General features: G+C 47.3%; 1 protein-coding gene across 1 annotated transcript in view; it reads right to left on the bottom strand.

Annotated features, from left to right (window-relative positions):
* Positions 1 to 20,942, bottom strand: part of HPSE2 (heparanase 2 (inactive)) — a 563,007-nt gene that overhangs the window by 4,070 nt on the left and 537,995 nt on the right. Inside the window, exon 10 of the mRNA XM_029059340.2 lies at positions 5,230 to 5,375. Within this exon, the coding sequence (XP_028915173.2) occupies positions 5,230 to 5,375 (146 nt within the window). The remainder of the gene's footprint in view (positions 1 to 5,229; positions 5,376 to 20,942) is intronic.

Below are 20,942 nucleotides of genomic sequence, written 5' to 3'. Positions count from 1 at the left end.
CAGCTTGGTAAGCATGGCCCAGTGCTGAATTAGGTTCTCAGAAGAATGTTCATCCTCTTTCTCCCCCTTTCTGCCAAGGAGATAATTTTAGGGAGAAGCTGGCTTAGTTGATAATGGTTCCCCAGGAATGTCTGAAGCCTTGGCCGAATCCTGACCTGCAGTCACAGAGAGATCAGCTAGCCCTTTTACAATCAATCAGTCAGTCCATCAGAGGTATTTATTGAGCACTTATTGTGTGCAGAGCATTGTACTAAGCACTTTGGAGAGTACAATACACCAGAATGGGTAGATATGTTCCCTTCCCACCAGGAGTTTACAGTCTAGGAGTCGTGGCAGGCATTAAAATTAATTGCAGATATGCACATAAGTGCTTTAGGGCTGAGGGGGCTGTGGATAAAGAAACAGCACGGCCCAGTGGATAGAGCATGGGCCTGGGAGTCAGAAAGATCTGGGTTCTAATCCAGGCCCTGCCATGTGCCTACTGTATGATTTTGGGGAAGTGACTTAACTTCTCTGTGCCTGAGTGATGTTACCTATAAAATGGGCATTGAATCCTACTCCTTAATACTTGGACTGTGAGCCTTAGATGAGACAGGGACTGTGTCCAACCTGATTAACTTGTACCTACCCCAGTAGTTAGAACAGTGCTTGGCACATAGTAAGTGCTTAATAAGTACCATAATCCTGATAAAGTCTTTAAAGGGTACAGATCCAAGTGCATATCCTTTAGGCCAATAAATCTTCCTAGGGAAAAGTGTCTGGGTTGTATTTTTCCCACCTCTGCTCCATTCCCTGCTGCTCACGGTATTCCCACCAACGGCAATTCTCTGTGTCTGGAGTTTATCTTCTCTGGCTGTTCCTTCCCCATCTGACATCCTCCCCAGGTTGCCATGGGGGATGGGAGTGGGAGGGTTGGGGTTGGGGATGTACTGGGTGGAAGAGGTGGAGGACTTCAGGTGGGGGCCCGGGGCCCCGGACGACCTCCAGATCCCACGCAATCTCTGCTCATGCCAAACTCTCCCCCTGAGGCCGAGAGGGGGTGCTGGGTGTGGAGGCCTGGCCCTGAGCCTGGCCACCTCAGAGTTAGGCAAACCTGCCTGAAATCTGGCTTTATCCATGGTCTCCGAGTCTGTTTCAAACTTTTTGGGTTCGGCAAGTTGGACCATGTTTTGCCAAACATTTTTCCCCATAATTCTGAAGCCCCTGTGAATTTGAAGGGAAATTTAATCCACATGTTTCTGATTCATTTACACTTAACTCATCAAAATATTGTTTTGTAAGAGTCATTTGATGTCCAAGAAGCCTCAGGAATCTTTTTTATGAGCCGTTTTTTTTTTTCTGAGAAGCAGGAAGCCGTGTCTGGCCAAGACTAGATGAACTTGAACCCCAAAAGCTTTGAGTTTTCTTCAAGATTCATCGGGATCCAGGAGGTCTTGAACTTGTCTGAGGGCCTCTCCTCTTCCTCGGAAACATAAGCTATCTCACCAGAATGGTTTGTGTCTCAGAGGTTTTCCACCCTGAATCCCTTTCCCCCTTTGTGAGGGGTTCTGGGTAGACTGGTTCCCATCCCTCCAGTCCAGAGTGGGAAGCAGTGGGCATTCCTGGGAATTGGCATGTGCCTCTTTATTTTTGACAAGTCAAGCACTATCGCTCTATTGGGAAAGGCAGTGTGACTTACCCACCATTATATAGTAGGTCAGTGTCTTCAGTATTATATAGTAAGTCAGTGCCACAAACATTATATAGTAAGCCAGTGCCAGAGCTATACCCCTTTACTTCTGCCACATCCCTTGCTCGCTAATAATGATAATAATAATAATGGTGGTATTTGTTAAGCACTTACTACCTGCCGAGCACTGTTCCAAGCCCTGGGGTGGATATAAAGGTTATCAGGTTATCCTTATATCATGTGGGACTCACAGTCTAAATTTTACAGATGAGGTAAATGAGGCACAGAGAAGTGAAGTGACTTGCCCAAAGTCACACAGCTGACAAGTGGCAGAGCTGGGAGTAGTACCCACAACCTCTGACTCCCAAGCCCGGGCTCCTACCACTGAGACGTGCTGCTCCACTTTCTGATTCATGCTTATCTGAGTAGCAGGTACTAAGCTGGTTTCATCAGAAGATCAGAGATTCTTAAGCATCTGGCTTCTAATGCCTTATCGTCCAGATTAGAGACAAGTCTATAAAAGAACTGTAAACTCCCCTCTAGACCGTAGGGAATGTGTCTGTTTATTGTTATATTGTACTCTCCCAAGTGCTCAGTACAGTGCTCTGCACATAGTAAACGTTCAGTAAGTACAATTGAGAATTGAATGAATGAATAAATGTGGGCGGAGAATGTGTTTTATCACCTCTTCTTATATTGCTTACTCTATCAAGCGCTTAGTATAGTGCTTAGTAAAGTGCTCAATAAATACCATGGATGGATTGATTGATTGACTCTCAAGGACTGGGAGCTCAGTGCATCTAGGATGGTGGACAGCGGGGACCCAATGGGGTCACCTGCTGGCCTTCCCTACCTTTTGATAAACACCTCCGTCCAGAGCACTGCTCTAGACTGTAAGCCCGTTGTGGGCAGGGAATATGTAGGTTATCATATTGCCTTCTCCTAACTGGTTAAATGCAGTGCTCTGCATGTAGTTACCACTCAGTAAATACGATTGACTGACTGCTAGAGAGAAATGGTGGATCCGTTGGAGCTGGGGCTAATGAGCAGCTACAACACACATGAAGTGGCCAAAGAACTTTGAACTAAAGAGGGAAGGGGTCCTGACTTCCAAAGGTTCATTTCCATCATGGCCACTGGCCTGTCATGGCCTGCTTAATAATGAGGACAGTTACTGAGTCAACACAGGGCTGACAAACTGCAGGATCTAAGTTAGACACTCACTAAAATCTCTTCTAGTCTCTTGGCCAGGACTCCTACCTATCCTACCGTTACTCCGGCAGGGAGTACTCTTTCTTTCAATTCTCTTTTTCTTCCAGTTGGTTCATCTCTGGACTGTAAGTTCATCTCTAGACTGTAAGTTCATTGGGGGATGGAACATGTTTATCAACTCTGTTGTATTGTACTTTCCCGAGAGCTTAGTATAGTGCTCTGTGCAAAGTAAGCGCTCAATAAACACCACTGATTGATTGGCTTCCTGGAATTGGCCAGCTAAAGAAATGACCTCTGTGGCAGGTTGTGCCACATGGGAGGTTGTATTGGTGGTGGTGGTGCTGAGGCACTGAGTGTATTTTTTCTCTTTTATGGATGAGGTCCAGCATTTTTGTGGTTACCCCAGAGACTAGCAGGGGCTAGGAGGACAGTGGCTCCTTGTCTGGAGATCAGATAATGTGAAACAAAAGCCATGAAGCAGTCAGTCCTTTCAGATAACGGGTAGGGCTTCCTGTTGAGCAGGAGGGATGTTGAAAACCAGCAGGAATGTGACAACCCTGACTGTCCTCATCCACAAAAGATACTTGTGTCTGCAGACAGGACAAGTGACCCCAGCCCCCTGGCTCCTCCTCTAATGGTTCACTGACAGTCTTATCATAGAGAAATGAATTGGGATGGGCTCCCCCTCTCATCAGGAGGGGAAGGACCTGGGGCTGCTGGGTAACCTGACCTTCGAGGGTCTTTTGTGCTTTCCGTTCCTGATTTGTCAGATAGGGAGATGTCTCCAACCCCAATATCCTCTTCGTTTTCAGAGATGCTCTGTCTCCTCTCTAGGAGGATGATCCTCCGACCACATCCCAGAATAGGATGGGGGGCTAGGCAGGGGCCTTCTTCAGGGGTTTGCCAGGCAGGAATAATTCCCAGGGTGGGTTTCTAGTAATCATCATCCACCTTCAATGTGGGGCTTGTAGATTCATTAATTCATTCAGTTGTATTTACTGAGCATTTACTGTGTGCAGCGCACTATATTAAGCGCTTGGAAAGTACAATTCAGCAATAAGGAGTCAATATCTGCCCACAGCGGGCTCACAGTCTAGAGTGGAGGGAGACAGACATCAAAACAAGTAAACAGGCATCAATATAAATAAATAGAATTATACATATATACATAAGTGCTGTGGGGCAGGAAGAGGGGTGGAAGAACAAAGGAAGCGAGTCAAGGTGACTTGGAAAGGAGGGGGATTGAGAAAGATGGGGCTTGGGCTGGGAAGGCCTCTTGGAAGAGGTGAGCCTTCAGTAGGGCTTTGAAGGGGGGAACAGTGATTGTTTGGCAGATTTGAGGAGGGAGGGTGTTCCAGGCCAGAGGTAGGACGTGGGCCAGGGGTCGGCGGTTGAACAGGTGAGATCGAGGCACAGTGAGAAGGCTAGCACCAGAGGAGTGGAGTGTGTGGGCTGGGATGTAGTAAGAGAGAAGGGAGGTGAGGTAAAAAGGGGCAAGGTGATGGAGAGCTTTGAAGCTTTGTTTGATATGGGGAGTATCCACTAGGCAACCACTGAAGATTTTTAAGGAGGGGGATAACATGCCCTGAATGTTTCGGTAGAAAGATAATCCAGGCAGTAGAGTGAAGTAAGGACCGAAATGGGGAGATGCAGGAGGTTGGGAGGTCAAAAAGCAGGCTGATTCAGGAATCCAGTCAGGATAGGATGAGGGCTTGTACTAAGGTGGTAGTGATTTAGATGGAGAGGAAAGGGCAGATCTTGGTGATGTTATGGAGTAGAGGCATTGCGCATGCACTTTTTAAACTTGTTGAGGGCTAGCCACCTGGAGAATTTTTGGTTGGACGGATTTTAAAAACAGATTTAACGGAATCACTGAAGGTAGAAGCAGACCTAGTGGGTAGGGCACATGCCTGGGAGTCAGAAGGTCATGGGTTCTAATCCCGGCTCTGCCACTTGTCTGCTATTTGATCTTGGGCAAACCACTTCTCTGTGCCTCAGCTACCTCATCTTTAAAATGGGGATTGAGACTGTGAGCCCACGTGGGGCAGGGACTGCCTTCAACCTGATTTGCGTGTATCCACTTAGTACAATGTCTGGCTCAGAGTAAGCGCTGAACAAATACCACAATTATTACTATTAGAATGAGATCCTAGGGCAGATTTTTCAGGTTCAGGAAAGGAACCAGAAGATTGATCCTGAAGGACCCATGAACTCCAGGAATGTTCCTCAGAACCTCATAATGGCTGAAGTGTTGATTTCTGGGCACACTGAAGTGGGAGGGGGAGAACGGCAACAAACCCAGGGCAGCTGGAAGTTCTCCTGCATTGGTGCCTCGACCGAGAACTTACTTGTGATGGCTGGTACAGTGAGCGTAGATCCTTAGCTTGTCCCGGATCACCCTGCCAGGCCGTGGCTTCCTCTGCAGACCGGCAACGTGGACCGCTAAGACCTTGGGGCCAATCAGCCGTTTGTACAAGAGAGACAGCCAATAGTCCTGGAGTGGGGGAGAGACAAGGGGAAACAGGGAGGGGGAGAGAGAGGGAGGCAAAGGAGTGACTTTTCATTCACTGAAGGTCAACCAGTAGGACAGAAACCCCCAGTGAGAAGGGCTTTATACAATTCTAAATCCTTGGCGAAGCAGCATGAAGTAGTGGATAGAGAATGGGCCTGGGAGTCAGAGGTCAGGGGTTCTAATCCTGGCTCTGTCACTTGTCTGCTCTGTGACCTTAGCCAAGTCACTTCACTTCTCTGGACCTCGGTTACCTCATCTGTAAAGAGGATTGAGACCGTGAGGGCCCTATGGGACAGAGTCTCAAAGGTCAACACTGTCCTCCTTCTTGTCAGATCCAGTGGCTCCTACTCTGTCCTAATCCTCCTCGACCTGTCAGCTGCCTTTGACACTGTCGACCATCCCCTTCTCCTCCATACTTTATCTAACCTTGGCTTCATGGACTCCGTCCTCTCCTGGTTCTCCTCATCTCTCTGGCCTTTCATTCTTGGTCTTCTTCACGGGCTCCTCCTCCCCCTCTCATCTCCTAACTGTAGGGGTTCCTCAAGGGTCAATTCTTGGCCCCCTTCTGTTCTCCATCTATAGTCACTCCCTTGGTGAATTCATTTGCTCCCACGGCGTCAACTATCATCTCTAGACAGATGACACCCTAATCTACATCTCCTCCCCTGTTCTCTCCCCCTCCCTTCAGGCTCGAATCTCCTCCTGCCTTCAGGAAATCTCCACCTGGATGTCCGCCTGTCACCTAAAACTCAACATGTCCAAGGCTGAGCTCCTTATCTTCCTCCCAAACCCTGTCCTCTTCCTGACTTCCCTGTCACTGTGTACGGCACTACCATCCTTCTCACAGGCCCGCAACCTTGGTGTCATGTCACCCTTAACTCTGCTCTCTCATTCACCCCACACAGCCAATCCGTCACCAACACCTGCTGGTTTCACCTTCACAATATCGCCAAGATCCGCCCTTTCCTCTCCATCCAAACTGCTACCTTGCTGGTACAAGCTCTCGTAATATCCCGACTGGTTTATTGCATCAGCCTTCTCTCTGATCTCCCATCCTCCTGTCTCTCCCTGCTCCAGTCTATTCTTCATTCCGCTGCCTGGATTATCCTTCTACAGAAACGCTCTGGGCATGTCACTCCCCTCCTCAAAAACCTCCAGTGGTTGCCTGTCAACCTTTCATTCATTCATTCAATAGTATTTATTGAGCGCTTACTATGTGCAGAGCACTGTACTAAGCGCTTGGGATGAACAAGTCGGCAACAGATGAAACAAAAACTCCTCACTCTTGTCTTCAAAGCTCTCCATCACCTAGCCCCCTCCTACCTCACCTCCATTCTCTCCTTCTACAGCCCACCCTGTACACTCGGCTCCTCTGCTGCTAACCTCCTCACAGTCCCCCATTCGCACCTGTCCCCCCATCGACCCCTGGCCCACGTCCTATCACTGACCTGGAATACCCTCCCTCCTCATATCCGCCAAACTAACTCTCTTCCCCTCTTCAAAGCCCTACTGAGAGCTCACCTCCTCCAGGAAGCCTTCTCAGACTGAGCCCTCCCTTTGCCTCTGCGCTTCCTCCCTTCCCCATTCCCCCTACTCTTTCCTTCTGCTCTTTCCCCTTCCCCCAACACTTGTGCATATTTGTATATGTTATTTATTACTCTTTTTATTTTGTTAATGATGTGTATATATCTATGGTTCTATTTATCTTGAGGATATTAACCCCAGACTGCTTGTTTTGTTTTGTTGTCTGTTTCCCCCATTTAGACTGTGAGCCTGTCATTGGGCAGGGATTGTCTCTTTCTGTTCTCGAATTGTACATTCCAAGCACTTAATACAGTGCTCTGCACATAGTAAGCGCTCAATAAATACGATTGAATGAGTGAATTCATTGATAGGGACTGTGTCCAACCCAACTTGCTTATATACTCCCCATTTCTTAGTATAGTACCTGACACACAATAAGCACTTAACAAATACCACACCTTTTATTATCATTCTGACTCCAGTCACTTCCAGAGGGAGCCCATCGAGGAGAAATATCTCATGGAGGTTTTTGTCAAAATAAATGGAAAATTGTATATGCTAAAGAAAGATTATGGAAATACCCAATTCATATTTTTATTTTTTCACACTTCTCTGAGACTTGGCCCCCCATGTTAATGTAGAATGCAACAAAGAAAAATCAGTCTCATTACCACGTGGTCTGTCTCAGTTAAACAGGCAGATCTGGGTAAAGCAATCTGTAGGGTCTGGTGATTTGGACTGTAAAGATGTGTAAGTGTGTGCATCTGTGTTGCTGGGCACCTCCAAAATAAGTGCTTAGTGCCCCTGGGCCAGCTGTTGGAGCTGGTCACCGCCTCATTCCACACCAGATGAAACATGGTGTGGAATCAATCAATAGTGGTAGTTATTGAGCCCTTACTGAGTACAGAGCTCTGTACTAAGCACTTGGGAGAGTACAATACAATGGAGTCCGTAGACACATTCCCCGCTCAAACACTGTGAAACTGCAGAGGCTTTAAGCAGTTGGGGACATGCTCCATTAACCAACCAGTTCCATTTCAGAATGATTTTCTTTTTTAAAATGAAGAGCAGAAAGAGCCCAGTCTTCATTATGAAACAGTTACCATAAAAAACTTTGAGAACTTTTGGTGTTGGAAGTAACCCGCTAGGAAACCACATCAGTTCAGCAACTCCCCAACCTTATTTGTCCATGTGAAAGGGGTGAGGGGAAGCAGAGAATTCTGTGAGCTTTTTCAGATCACTATGCTTTCCTAAATACAAAGATGATAGGCTCCTGGGAGAAGGGACTGAGGCCAAAGAGAGTATTGTTCCTTCAAAGGTCAAATGGAATATGGGAGAGAAAGGTGTGTGCAGGTATAGAGTGCTGTATCATTCCAGCAGTTGCTATTAGCACTGGTATATTTACTTATTACCATCCTCGGCACTTGTGAAGATAGGCATATTTGATTAACAATCCAGTTTATTCATATTCCAATGCTTGTAAATTTGACTTTAAGCTCCTTTATGGACAGGGACTGTGTTTGACTTCATTTATACTTTCCCAAATGCTTAGAAACTTCCCTTTTTTCAAGCACTGTTCTAAGCATTGGGATAGAGACAAATCTATCAGGTTGGAAAGAACCCCTCCCCACAGCAGTCTCACAGTCTAACTAGGAGAAAGACCAAGCATTGAATACCCATTTTACAGTTGAGGAAACTGAGACACAGAGAAATTGTGTGACTTGCTCAGGATAACACAGTAGACAAATGATGGAGCCAAGATTAGAACACAGGTCTTCTGACTCCAAGGTCTGTGCTCTTTCTACTAGGCCATGCTGCTTCCTTAGGAGATGCTCAAAGAATACCAAAACAGGACTGAAGTTTATGTTTATGAAAAACGGGGGTTGTATTTGAGGGTTCTGTGCTGTGGGGCTAAAGGGGTGACTGAGTTCTAATTAATTGACCAGTTAGGTTTCCTGTCTTTCATCTGGGAGACCAGGATTTGATTCCTGGAGGGTGACTCTATATTCAACAGTTCTGTATATGTCATGCACTCAGTGGACACTTGAGTGGTTGACTGAGGGGAGTTATATTTTCCATTTCTCTAGATTTAACTGTCTGCTCGCTCTCCAACTCAGCTTCCCCATTTCCATAGGCCCCGTAGGCAGGATCTAGGGTTCTGCCTACCATATATGTGTTCTCGACAGAACACTTTCATGGCTAAGCATGTCTCTACTTGTTTATATATGACCTTGGGTAAGTCACTTAACTTCTCTGTGCCTCAGTTTCTTCACCTGCAAATTGGGGGTACATTGTTTTAAATGTTACTTGTGCCAAACACTGTTCTAAGCACTGAGTAATTAATCAGGTTCGATGGACACAGTTCCCATCCCACATGGGACTCACAGTCTAAAAAGGAGGGAGTATGATTTAAACCCCAGTTTAAGGATGGGGTCACTGAGGCACAAACAAGTGAATTGCCCAAGGTCACACGGTAGGCATGTGGCAGAGTTGGGATTAGAACCCAGGTCCTCTGACTCCCAGGCTTGTGCTTTTTCCTCTAGGCCACGCTGCTTCTTCCCTCTTACTTAGGCTGTGAACCAACCTAATTAACTTGTATCTACCCCAGGGCTCGGTACACAGTGTTGAATAAATACCACAATTATTATTATTATGAAGCATAAAAGAGCTTAACCTGCCCCGTCTTCCCCAGCAGCCACTCTATTCTCTCCCACCTTGGTGCTGATACCAGCTGCCACTGAAGGCTTCTCCTGGAGAGGAGGAGAATCATGAGATTGGCCCATGGAGTTCCTCACCCTCTCCTACACTTTCAGCCTCCTTGCTTCTTCCATCTCTATACGCTGCCATAGCTTCCAGAGAGAAGGAAAGGACTTACAGAGTGGTCCAATGAAATGGCCCCGTCGGCCCCTTTCCCCCAACCCCTCCAAAGTATTCCAGGAGTGGTTATCAGTGTAGGAGAAGCAGGTGGGTCTATAGCATATGGGAAAAGGTCAGGAAGGAAAGTTTTCTGTTTCTAATTATCTTGCACTCTCACCTAAATTTTTAGGTTGAAGGGAAATAGGGGCAAAATGCAATGTGTGCAATGGAAACCCAAGGATCAAGATGTTGCTCAGTTTTTAGCCTGAAAATTATGAAAGGTCTAGAATGCAGAATTTGCATGACAAGAATTATAGCTCATCTGGAAATTCCAGAGGAGGAAGGGTCATCGGAGCCCTCCCACAGGCTTCCCAGGGAGCCTGGAGAGCCCTGAAAATAATCTGAAAAACACTTCCCTATAGCAATTTTGGCGGCTCCCATTCCTCTGAACAGAGGTGAGTGGGTAGCCAGAAAGCTGGGGGGGTGGGGATGTGCTTATTTTCCAAGGAAAAAGGGTTCAGGAATTCATTAGGCCAGACCACTGGGTGGGGCTGGGAGGAATTGGGGCTTCGAAGTTGGATAATACCAACCTTCAAATGTCCTGAGGCCTAATGAGTGATTTTGAAATTCAGAAAAACATGCTTGGCCCCTTTCCCAATTCCTATCCTCAGTCTCCCACCTTCCTTCCACTGTCTCTATTCTTCCTAACCCCCTCCTTCCTCTCACCCATCTACTCTTTCCTTAGACATCTACCAGCCTACCCAGTCGTACAATTTTTTTTCCTTTCCGCTTCTTTCTCCTCCGCTTGTTCTTTCTCTCTCTGTCTCCTCTCTACTTCCCCTTGCCTATTTCCATTCCTCTTGTTTTGGATCTGACTTTCCTTTGTGTTTATTCTCATCTTTATCTTGCTCCTTTTTTATTCTTTTTCCGCCATGTCCTCCATGTCAACTCCTGTGTTACCTTTGCTACCCCTTCATACTACTTCTTCTTTCCCCTCTCCCGTATTTCTTTCTCATCCTTGCCATTGGTTCCCTCTCCTTTTTGCCCCTCTTCTCTATCCTCATCTTTGTCTTTTTCAATTTTCTTGCTCACACCGGTGAGTGGCTGGGGAGAATCCAGGGCCAAGTAGGAGGCATGGATGCTGCTGCATCTGGCCAGCAGGAGGGCAAGCAGGATTTTAGGGGACTAGAGGAGACATCACTGAAGGGCTCTGAAACTTCCAACTTCCTTCCAGTGATCCGGGGAAGACTGAGGAGAAGATGGTTGGTATCTCAGCTTTACCTTTGGTCTTGGCTGAGAGGGAAGATTCAGGGCCACCACCATTACACGAATAATAATAATGATAAAGTTGGCATTTGTTAAGCGCTTACTATGTGCAGAGCACTGTTCTAAGCACTGGGGTAGATACAGGGTAATCAGGTTGTCCCATGTGAGGCTCACAGTTAATCCTCATTTTACAGATGAGGAACTGAGGCAAAGAGAAGTTAAGTGACTTGCCCACAGTGACTACACAGCTGACAAGTGGCAGGACTGGGATTCGAACCCATGACCTCTGACTCCCAAGCCCGGGCTCTTTCCACTGAGCCATGCTGCTTCTCTAGTCTAGGCTCAGTTTGTTCATTCACTCTCCAAGAGGCTCTCCCCACTGCTTCTTTCATCTTCATTCGTGGGGCCTCACCATCCTATTTTATCCTTATTCATGAGACCTAGTCCTTGTTTTATGATGAAGATGATGATGATGACAATAATAATAATAACGGTGCAACTTATGAAGAGTTTACTATATGCCACGCACTGTACTAAGTGCTGGGGCAGAGAAGCAGCATGGTTCAGTGGAAAGAGCACGGGCTTGGGACTCAGAGGTCATGGGTTTCAATCCCGGCTCTGCCACTTGTGAGCTGTGTGACTTTGGACAAGTCACTTAACTTCTCTGCACCTCAGTTACCTCATCTGTAAAATAGGGATCAAGACTGTGAGCCCCACGTGGGACAACCTGATCATCTTGTATCCCCCCGGCTCTTACAACAGTGCTTTGCACATAGTAAGGGCTTAACAAATACCATCATTATTATTATACAAGATAACCAGATAGGACATAGTTCCTGTTTCCCACGGGGCTCAGAGTCTAAGGGGGAAGGAGAACAAGTATTTTACAGTTGAGGGAACTGAGGCTCAGAGAAGTCAAGTGATTTGCCCAAGGTCACACAGCAGGGTCGGGATGAGAATCCAAGTCCCCTGTCTCCTAGGCCCGTGCTCTTTTCACGAGGCCATGGTGCTTCTCATTTCTCATTGGTTGGTTCCTGGGCCAAGGAGTGCCTCTCCTCACTACCTTGGGGCCTGGAGGAAGAGTGGAATGGTGTGTCATTTCCCTTTGCAATTACCGTTCTAAGCCCAGAGAACGCCTCATGTGTATAGTACTGCCCAGGACCTTCCCAAGATCTCGGCCGCTTCCCTCTTTCCCTGTACCCTGCTCTCCTCTCTCATCCCTGCTGGAGTTCCAAAATTTGACTGCTGGAGAAGAGCGCAGCCCAGGCAAGGTGTGCTATCTTGGAATTTAAAAGCCCCTTTTAGTAAGAACGTGGCAGAAGCTGATGACTACATTCTTACATTTATAAAAATCAGGCAGGAAGTGGGGTCAGATGAGTGAAGTGGAAAGACAGAGCAACAACAGATTATAGGTGTGTTCCTGCCTCCAGACTCACCTCTCACCAGTCCGTAATTCGCTCTCCAGCTGGGATCCTTTTTCTAACAGATTCTGGCTGTCTCTCCACTCTTCAAAAACTTCAAGGGCTAGTCATTCCTCTTCATCAAATAGTGGCTCTAAACTCCCCACCAGCACTTGTCCTCTTATTTATCAGCTCTCTTCTCCCACTACACGCCAGCTCACATTCTCAGTATCTGTCAAGCAACCTTCCAGCTGTGTCTTGTTCTTGACTCACCCACCTCCTATGCCTGCTCACCCCCTTTCTGCTCCTTGGAAGTCCCTCCCGCTTCAAATCTGCCAGACCATGGTGTTAGGGAGACTAGGCACTGAGGATGAGGAGTCCAAGGGTCCGTGTTGGGGTACTCAAACTGTATGCATGGGGAATACTGGAAGGAGCAGGAAAATTGGGTGGAGCAGGTCGTTCCCGGCAGTAACACACAAAGGCAGGTATTAGGAGACACACAACAGTAAATAATATAGAAAAGGATGACAGGATCAGGTCAGTTGAAAGCACAGTGGAGAAAGGACAATAGGGCAACAACAAAGAATAGTTAATCCCTTCTCCACCAGAAAAACTAATTGTTATTGGCAATATTGAAGAGGCGAGAAAACCTTCCCCCGATAATCAGTCCAAGAAGGTCACACTAGCTGACCCGGCTATCGATCGGTCAATCAATCAATCAATCAATAGCATTCATTGAGCATTCACTGTGTGCAGAGCACTGTACTAAGCGCTTGGGAGAGTACAATATAACAATATAGCAGGCACATTCCCTGTCCACATCGAGCTTACAGTCAAGACAGGGAGACAGGCATTAACATAAATAAATTACAGATATGTACATAAGTGCTATGGGGCTGAGGGAGGGGTGATAAGGGAACAAGTCAGGGTGACACAGAAAGGAGTGGAAGAAAAAGAAAAAAGGGCTCAGTCAGGGAAGACTTCTTGGAGGAGATGTGCCTTCAGTGAGGCTTTGAAGAGGGAGAGAGCAATTGTCAGATATGAAGAGGGAGGGCATTTCAGGCCAGAGGCAGGATGTGGATGAGAGGTTAGTGGTGAGATAGATGAGATTGAGGTAGAATGAGTAGGTTGGCATGACCATGACCCTTTGCAAGAGCTGCACAGACTCCCAATCAGGGGACCCTCTGAAATATGTGGACACACCTCAGAAATGGCCTAGACCACCCAGATGAGGATGCCCAAATTCAGTGCAGAACCGGGGAGGGGAAGGAATGTTGAAGGGTATAAACAGGGGTCCAGGGGTCAATGGTCTTTGCTCTGCAGACTGGAGTCCACTGGTACCTGCACCAGCGTTAAGGTGAGCCAATAAACGGAGTCGTTGTGGACCTCTTGATGAGTTTACGTACTGCGTGTCAAGAATCGTTCTAAGTGCTGGGAGGGATACAAGTAACCAGATTGGATATAGTCCTGGTCGCACATGGGGCTCACAGTCTAAGTAGGAGGGAGTAGGATTAAATCCCCATTTTACAGATGAGGAAACTGAGGCCGTTAACAGAGAAGTTAAGTGACTTGCCCAAAGTCACACGGTAGGCCAGTGGTAGAGCCGAGATTAGAATCCAGGTCCTCTGACTCCTGGGCCCGTGCTGTTTCCATTAGGCTACTCTGCTTCCCTTAGCTCATGTTAAGGAATTGTAACCTAGGGCAGCTGACTGAACAGGAGAGAACATGCCCATGAGTAGTCGGAGCCAGATGCTTCATTCATTCAGTTGTACTTGCTGAGCACTTAGTGTGTGCAGAGGACTGTAATAATAATGTTGGTATTTTTTAAGCCCTTACTATGTGCCGAGCACTGTTCTAGGCGTTGGGGAAGATACAGGGTAATCGGGGTGTCCCACATGAGGCTCACAGGCTTAATCCCCATTTTACCGATGAGGTAACTGAGGCACCGAGAAGTCAAGTGACTTGCCCAGAATCACACAGCTGACAGGTGGCGGAGCGGGGATTAGAACCCATGCCCTCTGACTCCTAAGCCCGTGCCCTTTCCACTGAGCCACACTGCTGCTTCTGTACTAAGTGCTTGGGAGAGTACAATACAACGATAAACAGACACATTCCCTGCCCACAACGAGCTTACAATCTAGAGGGGGGAGATGGAAGTTATAAATAAATACATTGCAGATATGGCCATAAGTGCTGAGGGGCTAGGAGCGGGTATGAATAAAGGGAGCAAGTCAGAGCGAAGGAGAGGGGAGTGGGAGAAGAGGAAAGGAGGGATGAGAAAGGTAAGACCTCTTGGAGGAGAGGTGCCCTCAATAAGACTTTGAAAGTAGGGAGAGTAATCAGTGGCAAGTTGAGTCACTGCAACTGGGCAGGATATTTGGGGGCAAGGAACGTGCTCAGTTATTTTGTACTCTCCCAAGCACTGTACTAGGCGCTAGGGCAATGTATTAACTGTGCATGTAGGAGGAATATTGGAAGAAGCAGGAAAATGGGGTGGAGCAGGTCGTTCCTGGCAGTAGCACACAAAAGCAGGTATCAGGAGCCACACAACAGTAAATAGTTCAGAAAAAGATGATGGGTACTGAATGATGGGTTAGCACCGTGTGCTAATTGTGTACACTCTACTAAGTGCCCACAGTAAGTGCTCAATAAATGCTATCGATTGATTGATTATCAGCGGGCCCTATTGCCCCAAACAGCAGTATTTGGCAGAAGCTCCTTTTTTCCAATGGCTTCTTTATCTTGACTCTAGTACTTCTCTTTCCAGCCTTTCAGTGCTGTGGCGGAAACATACAATGAAAAGGTTGAGTCCCTGCCCTTTCCCAGGAAAACGAATTCTTGTCGAAAACAATTTTCATGCATGCTCCTTAGTGACGGTTAGTTGCATGCATCCTATAGGAATTGCAAATTATTAACCGATTGAAACACTCCTTTTAAAAGCCAAGTTTCAGCAGGGTCACTGATATCATACAATATGAGTATTAGTGTTTGAACACTTCACTGCCTAAGTCCTAACTTTGATTGGTCTGCCTCTTTGGAAAAATGATAAAAAAAGGTAGTTTCAAATGACCACAGTGATAGCTTCCAACTTCTTCAGGCTAGAGTAATGTCGAATGAAGTTGCATGGGACAAGGGTCTACTCTGAACTAACGTTTTTGCCGTTCCCTGAACTGTGCTCCAAGAGTTTCCTTCGACATTATTAGTTCTTTCTGATCCGGCCATTACGTTTTTGAACTGCTTGGTCGTTATTCATATATCCTTATCGGACAGATGGAGAAACAGGAACAAAGGTCATTTTTCCCACCAGACAATCATGTTTCTCCTAAATGAAGTTTTCAGTATCCAGTTCAGTTGCCAACACTTGCTAATCCCAGGCAAGCCCAACACTCATGGTGCTTCTTATTATTATTATTATTATGTTTATGGTATTTGTTAAGCGCCTACTATGTGCCGGGCACTGGACTAAGCGCTGGGGTGAATACAAGCAAATCGTGTTGACACAGTCCCTGTCCCACGGAGGGCTCACAGTCTCAATCCCTGTTGTACAGATGAACTAACTGAAGCACAGAGAAGTGAAGTGACTTGCTCAAGGTCACACAGCAGACAAGTGGCTGACCCAGGATTAGAACCCATGACCTTCTGACTCCCAGGCCCATCCTCCATCCACTACGCCATGCTGCTTGTGCTAGAAGGTTCAGGAAATATTAGTAGAGGCCAGAATGGCCAGTGCAGCTCCTGAACCAGCTTGGGCATCCTGAAGTCAGGGCATTGTCATGTATGACAGAGGACAGCACAGTTTTTTTTCTTTAATGGTATTTGATAAGTGCTTACTGTGGGTCAAAAACTGTTCTAAGAGCTGGGCTAGATTCAGTGAACCAGGACAGATAAAGGCCTATCCCATACGGGGATCGCAGTCAAGTAGGAGGAAGAACAGGTATTGAATTCCCATTTACCATAGAGGAAAATGAGGCACAGAAAAGGTTCACATAGCAGCTAAGTGTTGGAACCGGGATTAGAACCTAGGTCTTTTGGGTCCCAGGCCCGTGATTTGTACACTAGGTCATAATATTTTTCCACTCTCTCACCTCTAATTCATCTTGGCCCCCAATGCGTAAGCTGATCAGGAAGCTTAGGGCAGTCCCCAGAGTCTAAGCAGGCCAGTGGTCACGTTCAGAGTCCCCCGTTACTAACAGTTTGTCTGAGCGTGCCTGGGTCAACTAGGAGGAGCTCAAACTGATTTTTTTTATGGTATTTGTTGAGTCCCACTCTAGTCTGTAAGCTCGTTGTGAGTAGGGAATGTGATTGTTTATTGTTGCATTGTATTCTCCCAAGTGCTTAGTATAGTGTCGCAGCTTAACCCTCTTTTCCCCCCATCTCCCTCTGCTCCTGCCCCTCTCCCTTCCCATCCCCTCAGCACTGTACTCGTCTGCTCAACTGTATATATTTCCATTACCCTATTTATTTTGTTAATGAAATGTACATCGCCTCGATTCTATTTAGTTGCCACTGTTTTTACGAGATGTTCTTCCCCTCGACTCTATTTATCGCCATCGTTCTCGTCCGTCCGTCTCCCCCGATTAGAGCGTAAGCCCGTCAAACGGCAGAGACTGTCTCTATCTGTTGCCGACTTGTTCATTCCAAGCGCTTAGTACAGTGCTCTGCACATAGTAAGCGCTCAATAAATACTATTGAATGAATGAATGAATGAATACAGTGCTCTGCACACGGTAAACCCTCAATAAATACCACTGAATGAAAAAGAGCTTACTATGTGCCAGAAATTGCACTAAACGCTGGTGTAGATACAAGTTGCTTATGAGAAGCAGCGTGGCTCAGTGGAAAGAGCACGGGCTTTGGAGTCAGGGCTCATGAGTTCGAATCCCGACTCTGCCACTTGTAGGCTGTGTGACTGTGGGCAAGTCACTTAACTTCTCTGTGCCTCAGTTCCCTCATATGTAAAATGGGGATTAAGACTGTGAGCCCCACAAGGGACAACCTGATTCCCCTATGTCTTCCCCAGCGCTTAAAACAGTGCTCGGCACATAGTAAGCGTTTAACAAATACCAACATTATTAAGTTAATCAGGTTGGATAGAGTCCCTGTCCCACACAGGGATCAGTCTTAATCCCCATTATGCAGTTGAAGTAACTGGGCACAGAGAAGTGAAGTGACTTGCTTAAGATCACACAGCAGATGTGTTGGAGCCAGGGTTAGAGCCCAGGTCCTTCTGACTTTCAGGCTCATGCTCCACTAAGCTACACTGCCTCTCTTAGACCCTCCCGCCCGACCAACCTTCTCCCTTGTTTCCCCAAGCCCAACTTGGTGTTCACAAGGCTCAGGAAGAATAATAATAATGTTGGTATTTGTTAAGCGCTTACTATGTGCAGAACACTATTCTAAGCGCTGGGGTAGACACAAGGGAATCAGGTTGTACCACGTGGGGCTCACAGTCTTAATCCCCATTTTACAGATGAGGTAACTGAGGCCCAGAGAAGTGAAGTGACTTTTCATTCATTCAATAGTATTTATTGAGCGCTTACTATGTGCAGAGCACTGTACTAAGCGCTTGGGATGAACAAGTCGGCAACAGATAGAGACAGTCCCTGCTGTTTGACGGGCTTACAGTCTAATCGGGGGAGACGGACAGACGAGAACAATGGCAATAAATAGAGTCAAGGGGAAGAACATCTCGTAAAAACGATGGCAACTAAATAGAATCAAGGCGATGTACAATTCATTAACAAAATAAATAGGGTAACGAAAATATATACAGTTGAGCGGACAAGTACGGTGCTGTGGGGATGGGAAGGGAGAGGTGGAGGAGCAGAGGGAAAAGGGGAAAAAGAAGGTTAAGCTGCGGAGAGGTAAAGGGGGGATGGCAGAGGGAGTAGAGGGAGAAGAGGAGCTCAGTCTGGGAACGCCTCTTGGAGGAGGTGAGTTTTAAGTAGGGTTTTGAAGAGGGAAAGAGAATCAGTTTGGTGGAGGTGAGGAGGGAGGGCGTTCCAGTACTGCGGGAGGACGTGACCCGGGAGTCGATGGCGGGATGGGCGAGACCGGGGGATGGCGAGGAGGTGGGCGGCAGAGGAGCGGAGCGTGCGGGGTGGGTGGTAGAAAGAGAGAAGGGAGGAGAGGTAGGAAGGGGCAAGGTGATGTAGAGCCTTGAAGCCTAGAGTGAGGAGTTTTTGTTTGGAGCGGAGGTCGATAGGCAACCACTGGAGTTGTTTAAGAAGGGGAGTGACATGCCCAGATCGTTTCTGCAGGAAGATGAGCCGGGCAACGGAGTGAAGAATAGACCGGAGCGGGGCGAGAGAGGAGGAAGGGAGGTCAGAGAGAAGGCTGACACGGTAGTCTAGCCGGGATATAACGAGAGCCCGTAATAGTAAGGTAGCCGTCTGGGTGGAGAGGAAAGGGCGGATCTTGGCGATACTGTAGAGGTGAAACCGGCAGGTCTCGGTAACGGATAGGATGTGTGGGGTGAACGAGAGAGACGAGTCAAGGATGACACCGAGATCGCGGGCCCGAGAGACGGGAAGGATGGTCGTGCCATCGACGGTGATAGAGAAGTCTGGGAGAGGACCGGGTTTGGGAGGGAAGATGAGGAGCTCAGTCTTGCTCACGTTGAGTTTTAGGTGGCGGGCCGACATCCAAGTGGAGACGTCCCGGAGGCAGGAGGAGATGCGAGCCTGAAGGGAAGGGGAGAGGACAGGGGCGGAGATGTAGATCTGCGTGTCATCTGCGTAGAGATGGTAGTCGAAGCCGTGAGAGCGGATGAATTCACCGAGGGAGTGAGTGTAAATGGAGAACAGAAGAGGGCCGAGAACTGACACTTGAGGAACTCCGACAGTTAAAGGATGGGAGGGGGAGGAGGCTCCGGTGAAGGAGACCGAGAATGACCGGCCGGAGAGGTCAGAGGAGAACCGGGAGAGGACAGAGTCCATGAAGCCGAGGTGAGATAAGGTATGGAGGAGGAGGGGATGGTCGACAGTGTCAAAGGCAGCAGAGAGGTCGAGGAGGATCAGAATGGAGTAGGAGCCATTGGATTTGGCAAGAAGGAGGTCACGGGTGACCTTAGAGAGAGCAGTCTCGGTAGAGCGGAGGGGACGGAAGCCAGATCGGAGGGGGTCTAGGAGAGAATGGGAGTTAAGGAATTCTAAGCATTGATTGTAGACGACAAGTTCTAGGATTTTGGAAAGGAAGGGTAGTAGGGAGATAGGGCGATAACTGGAGGGGGAAGTGGGGTCAAGAGCGGGTTTTTTTAGGATGGGGGAGAGTCACACAGCTGACAAGTGGCAGAGCCGGGATTTGAACCCATGACCTCTGACTCCAAAGCCTCGTGCTCTTTCCACTGAGCCATGCTGCTTCTCTAAATTCCCCAATCAAAAATCCTTTTTCAACAGACTGAAGACAAAGCCAGACATGCAATGACCATTAAGGGTTTTGCTATGATTCATTTCTCCTTTTTGTTTCAAATTTCTATTCAATCTCCTTTTGCGTGTGTGAGATTAGGTGAGAGGAGGCTTGTCCAAGGAGTCAGTTCTTCTGTTCTTGTAAATGCTATGGGACACGGGCTCCATTGCTGGGAGAGTTGCCTTTACTACTGAAATGACCCCCAGATGTAAGAAAATTTGGCCATAGTAGGATGGGTGGCAGAAGGAACATCACTTGACGAATCTCAACCTAATGCCGAGAGACGCTGTCTTTCATCAAGAACACCGGATGGGCTTCAGTCCCTAGACTTCAGGGTCAAGAACTTGTGCAAAGGATTTGATAATCCAGAGAAGCAGCGTAGGTTAGTTGGAATGGGCGGGGCCTGAGAATCAGGGGGTCTGTGTTCTAATCCTAGCTTCTCTACTTGTCTACTGTATGACCTTGGGCAGTTCACTTCACTTCTCTATGCCTGATCTATGAAATGGGTATGAAATACTGGTTGTCCCTCTCCTTTAGACAGACAGACCTATGTGGGACAAGGACTCTGATCTCAGTAACTAGTGCTATCCTATGCTTAGTAGAGTGCTTTACACATAGTAAGCTCTAAACAAATACTGCACATTATTATTATTATTAGTAGTAATAATAATAATATTAGTATGTTAGTGGTTTGTGCAGCTCCACTTGCATTCCTGCCTTGCAAGTGCCAGCCATGGTTTCACTGGAGCACAGAGTAGCTCCTGGCAAGCTCTTAGGACCTGGACATCTTTAATTCACTAAGGACAGTCAGGGTTTGTCCCGGGCACTCGAGTTTGTTCTGCTCTCAGTGCTTTCTCCTCCTAAGCAGAATATATGGGATGAGATTTAATTGTGTCACGTCTAGCTCTACTTTTCCGCCTGCGGCCTTGGGTCGGCCTCTTAAAGACCCAGCTTGCCGCTTCTCTCCTGAGCAGCAGAGCCGAAATACTACGGTAGCCAACCTTCACCTAGATATTTGACCCTGGAGAGCAGGGAAGAAATTGAGTGTAACAACATCACTGGATTCTGCCACTAGAAGTGGAGACCAGCCAAAGCA

This window comes from Ornithorhynchus anatinus, chromosome 3, assembly GCF_004115215.2.
Source record: "Ornithorhynchus anatinus isolate Pmale09 chromosome 3, mOrnAna1.pri.v4, whole genome shotgun sequence".
Taxonomy (NCBI): domain Eukaryota; kingdom Metazoa; phylum Chordata; class Mammalia; order Monotremata; family Ornithorhynchidae; genus Ornithorhynchus; species Ornithorhynchus anatinus.
Note: the sequence above shows the minus strand (reverse complement) of the source record. Positions and strands in the feature narration are given on the sequence as shown.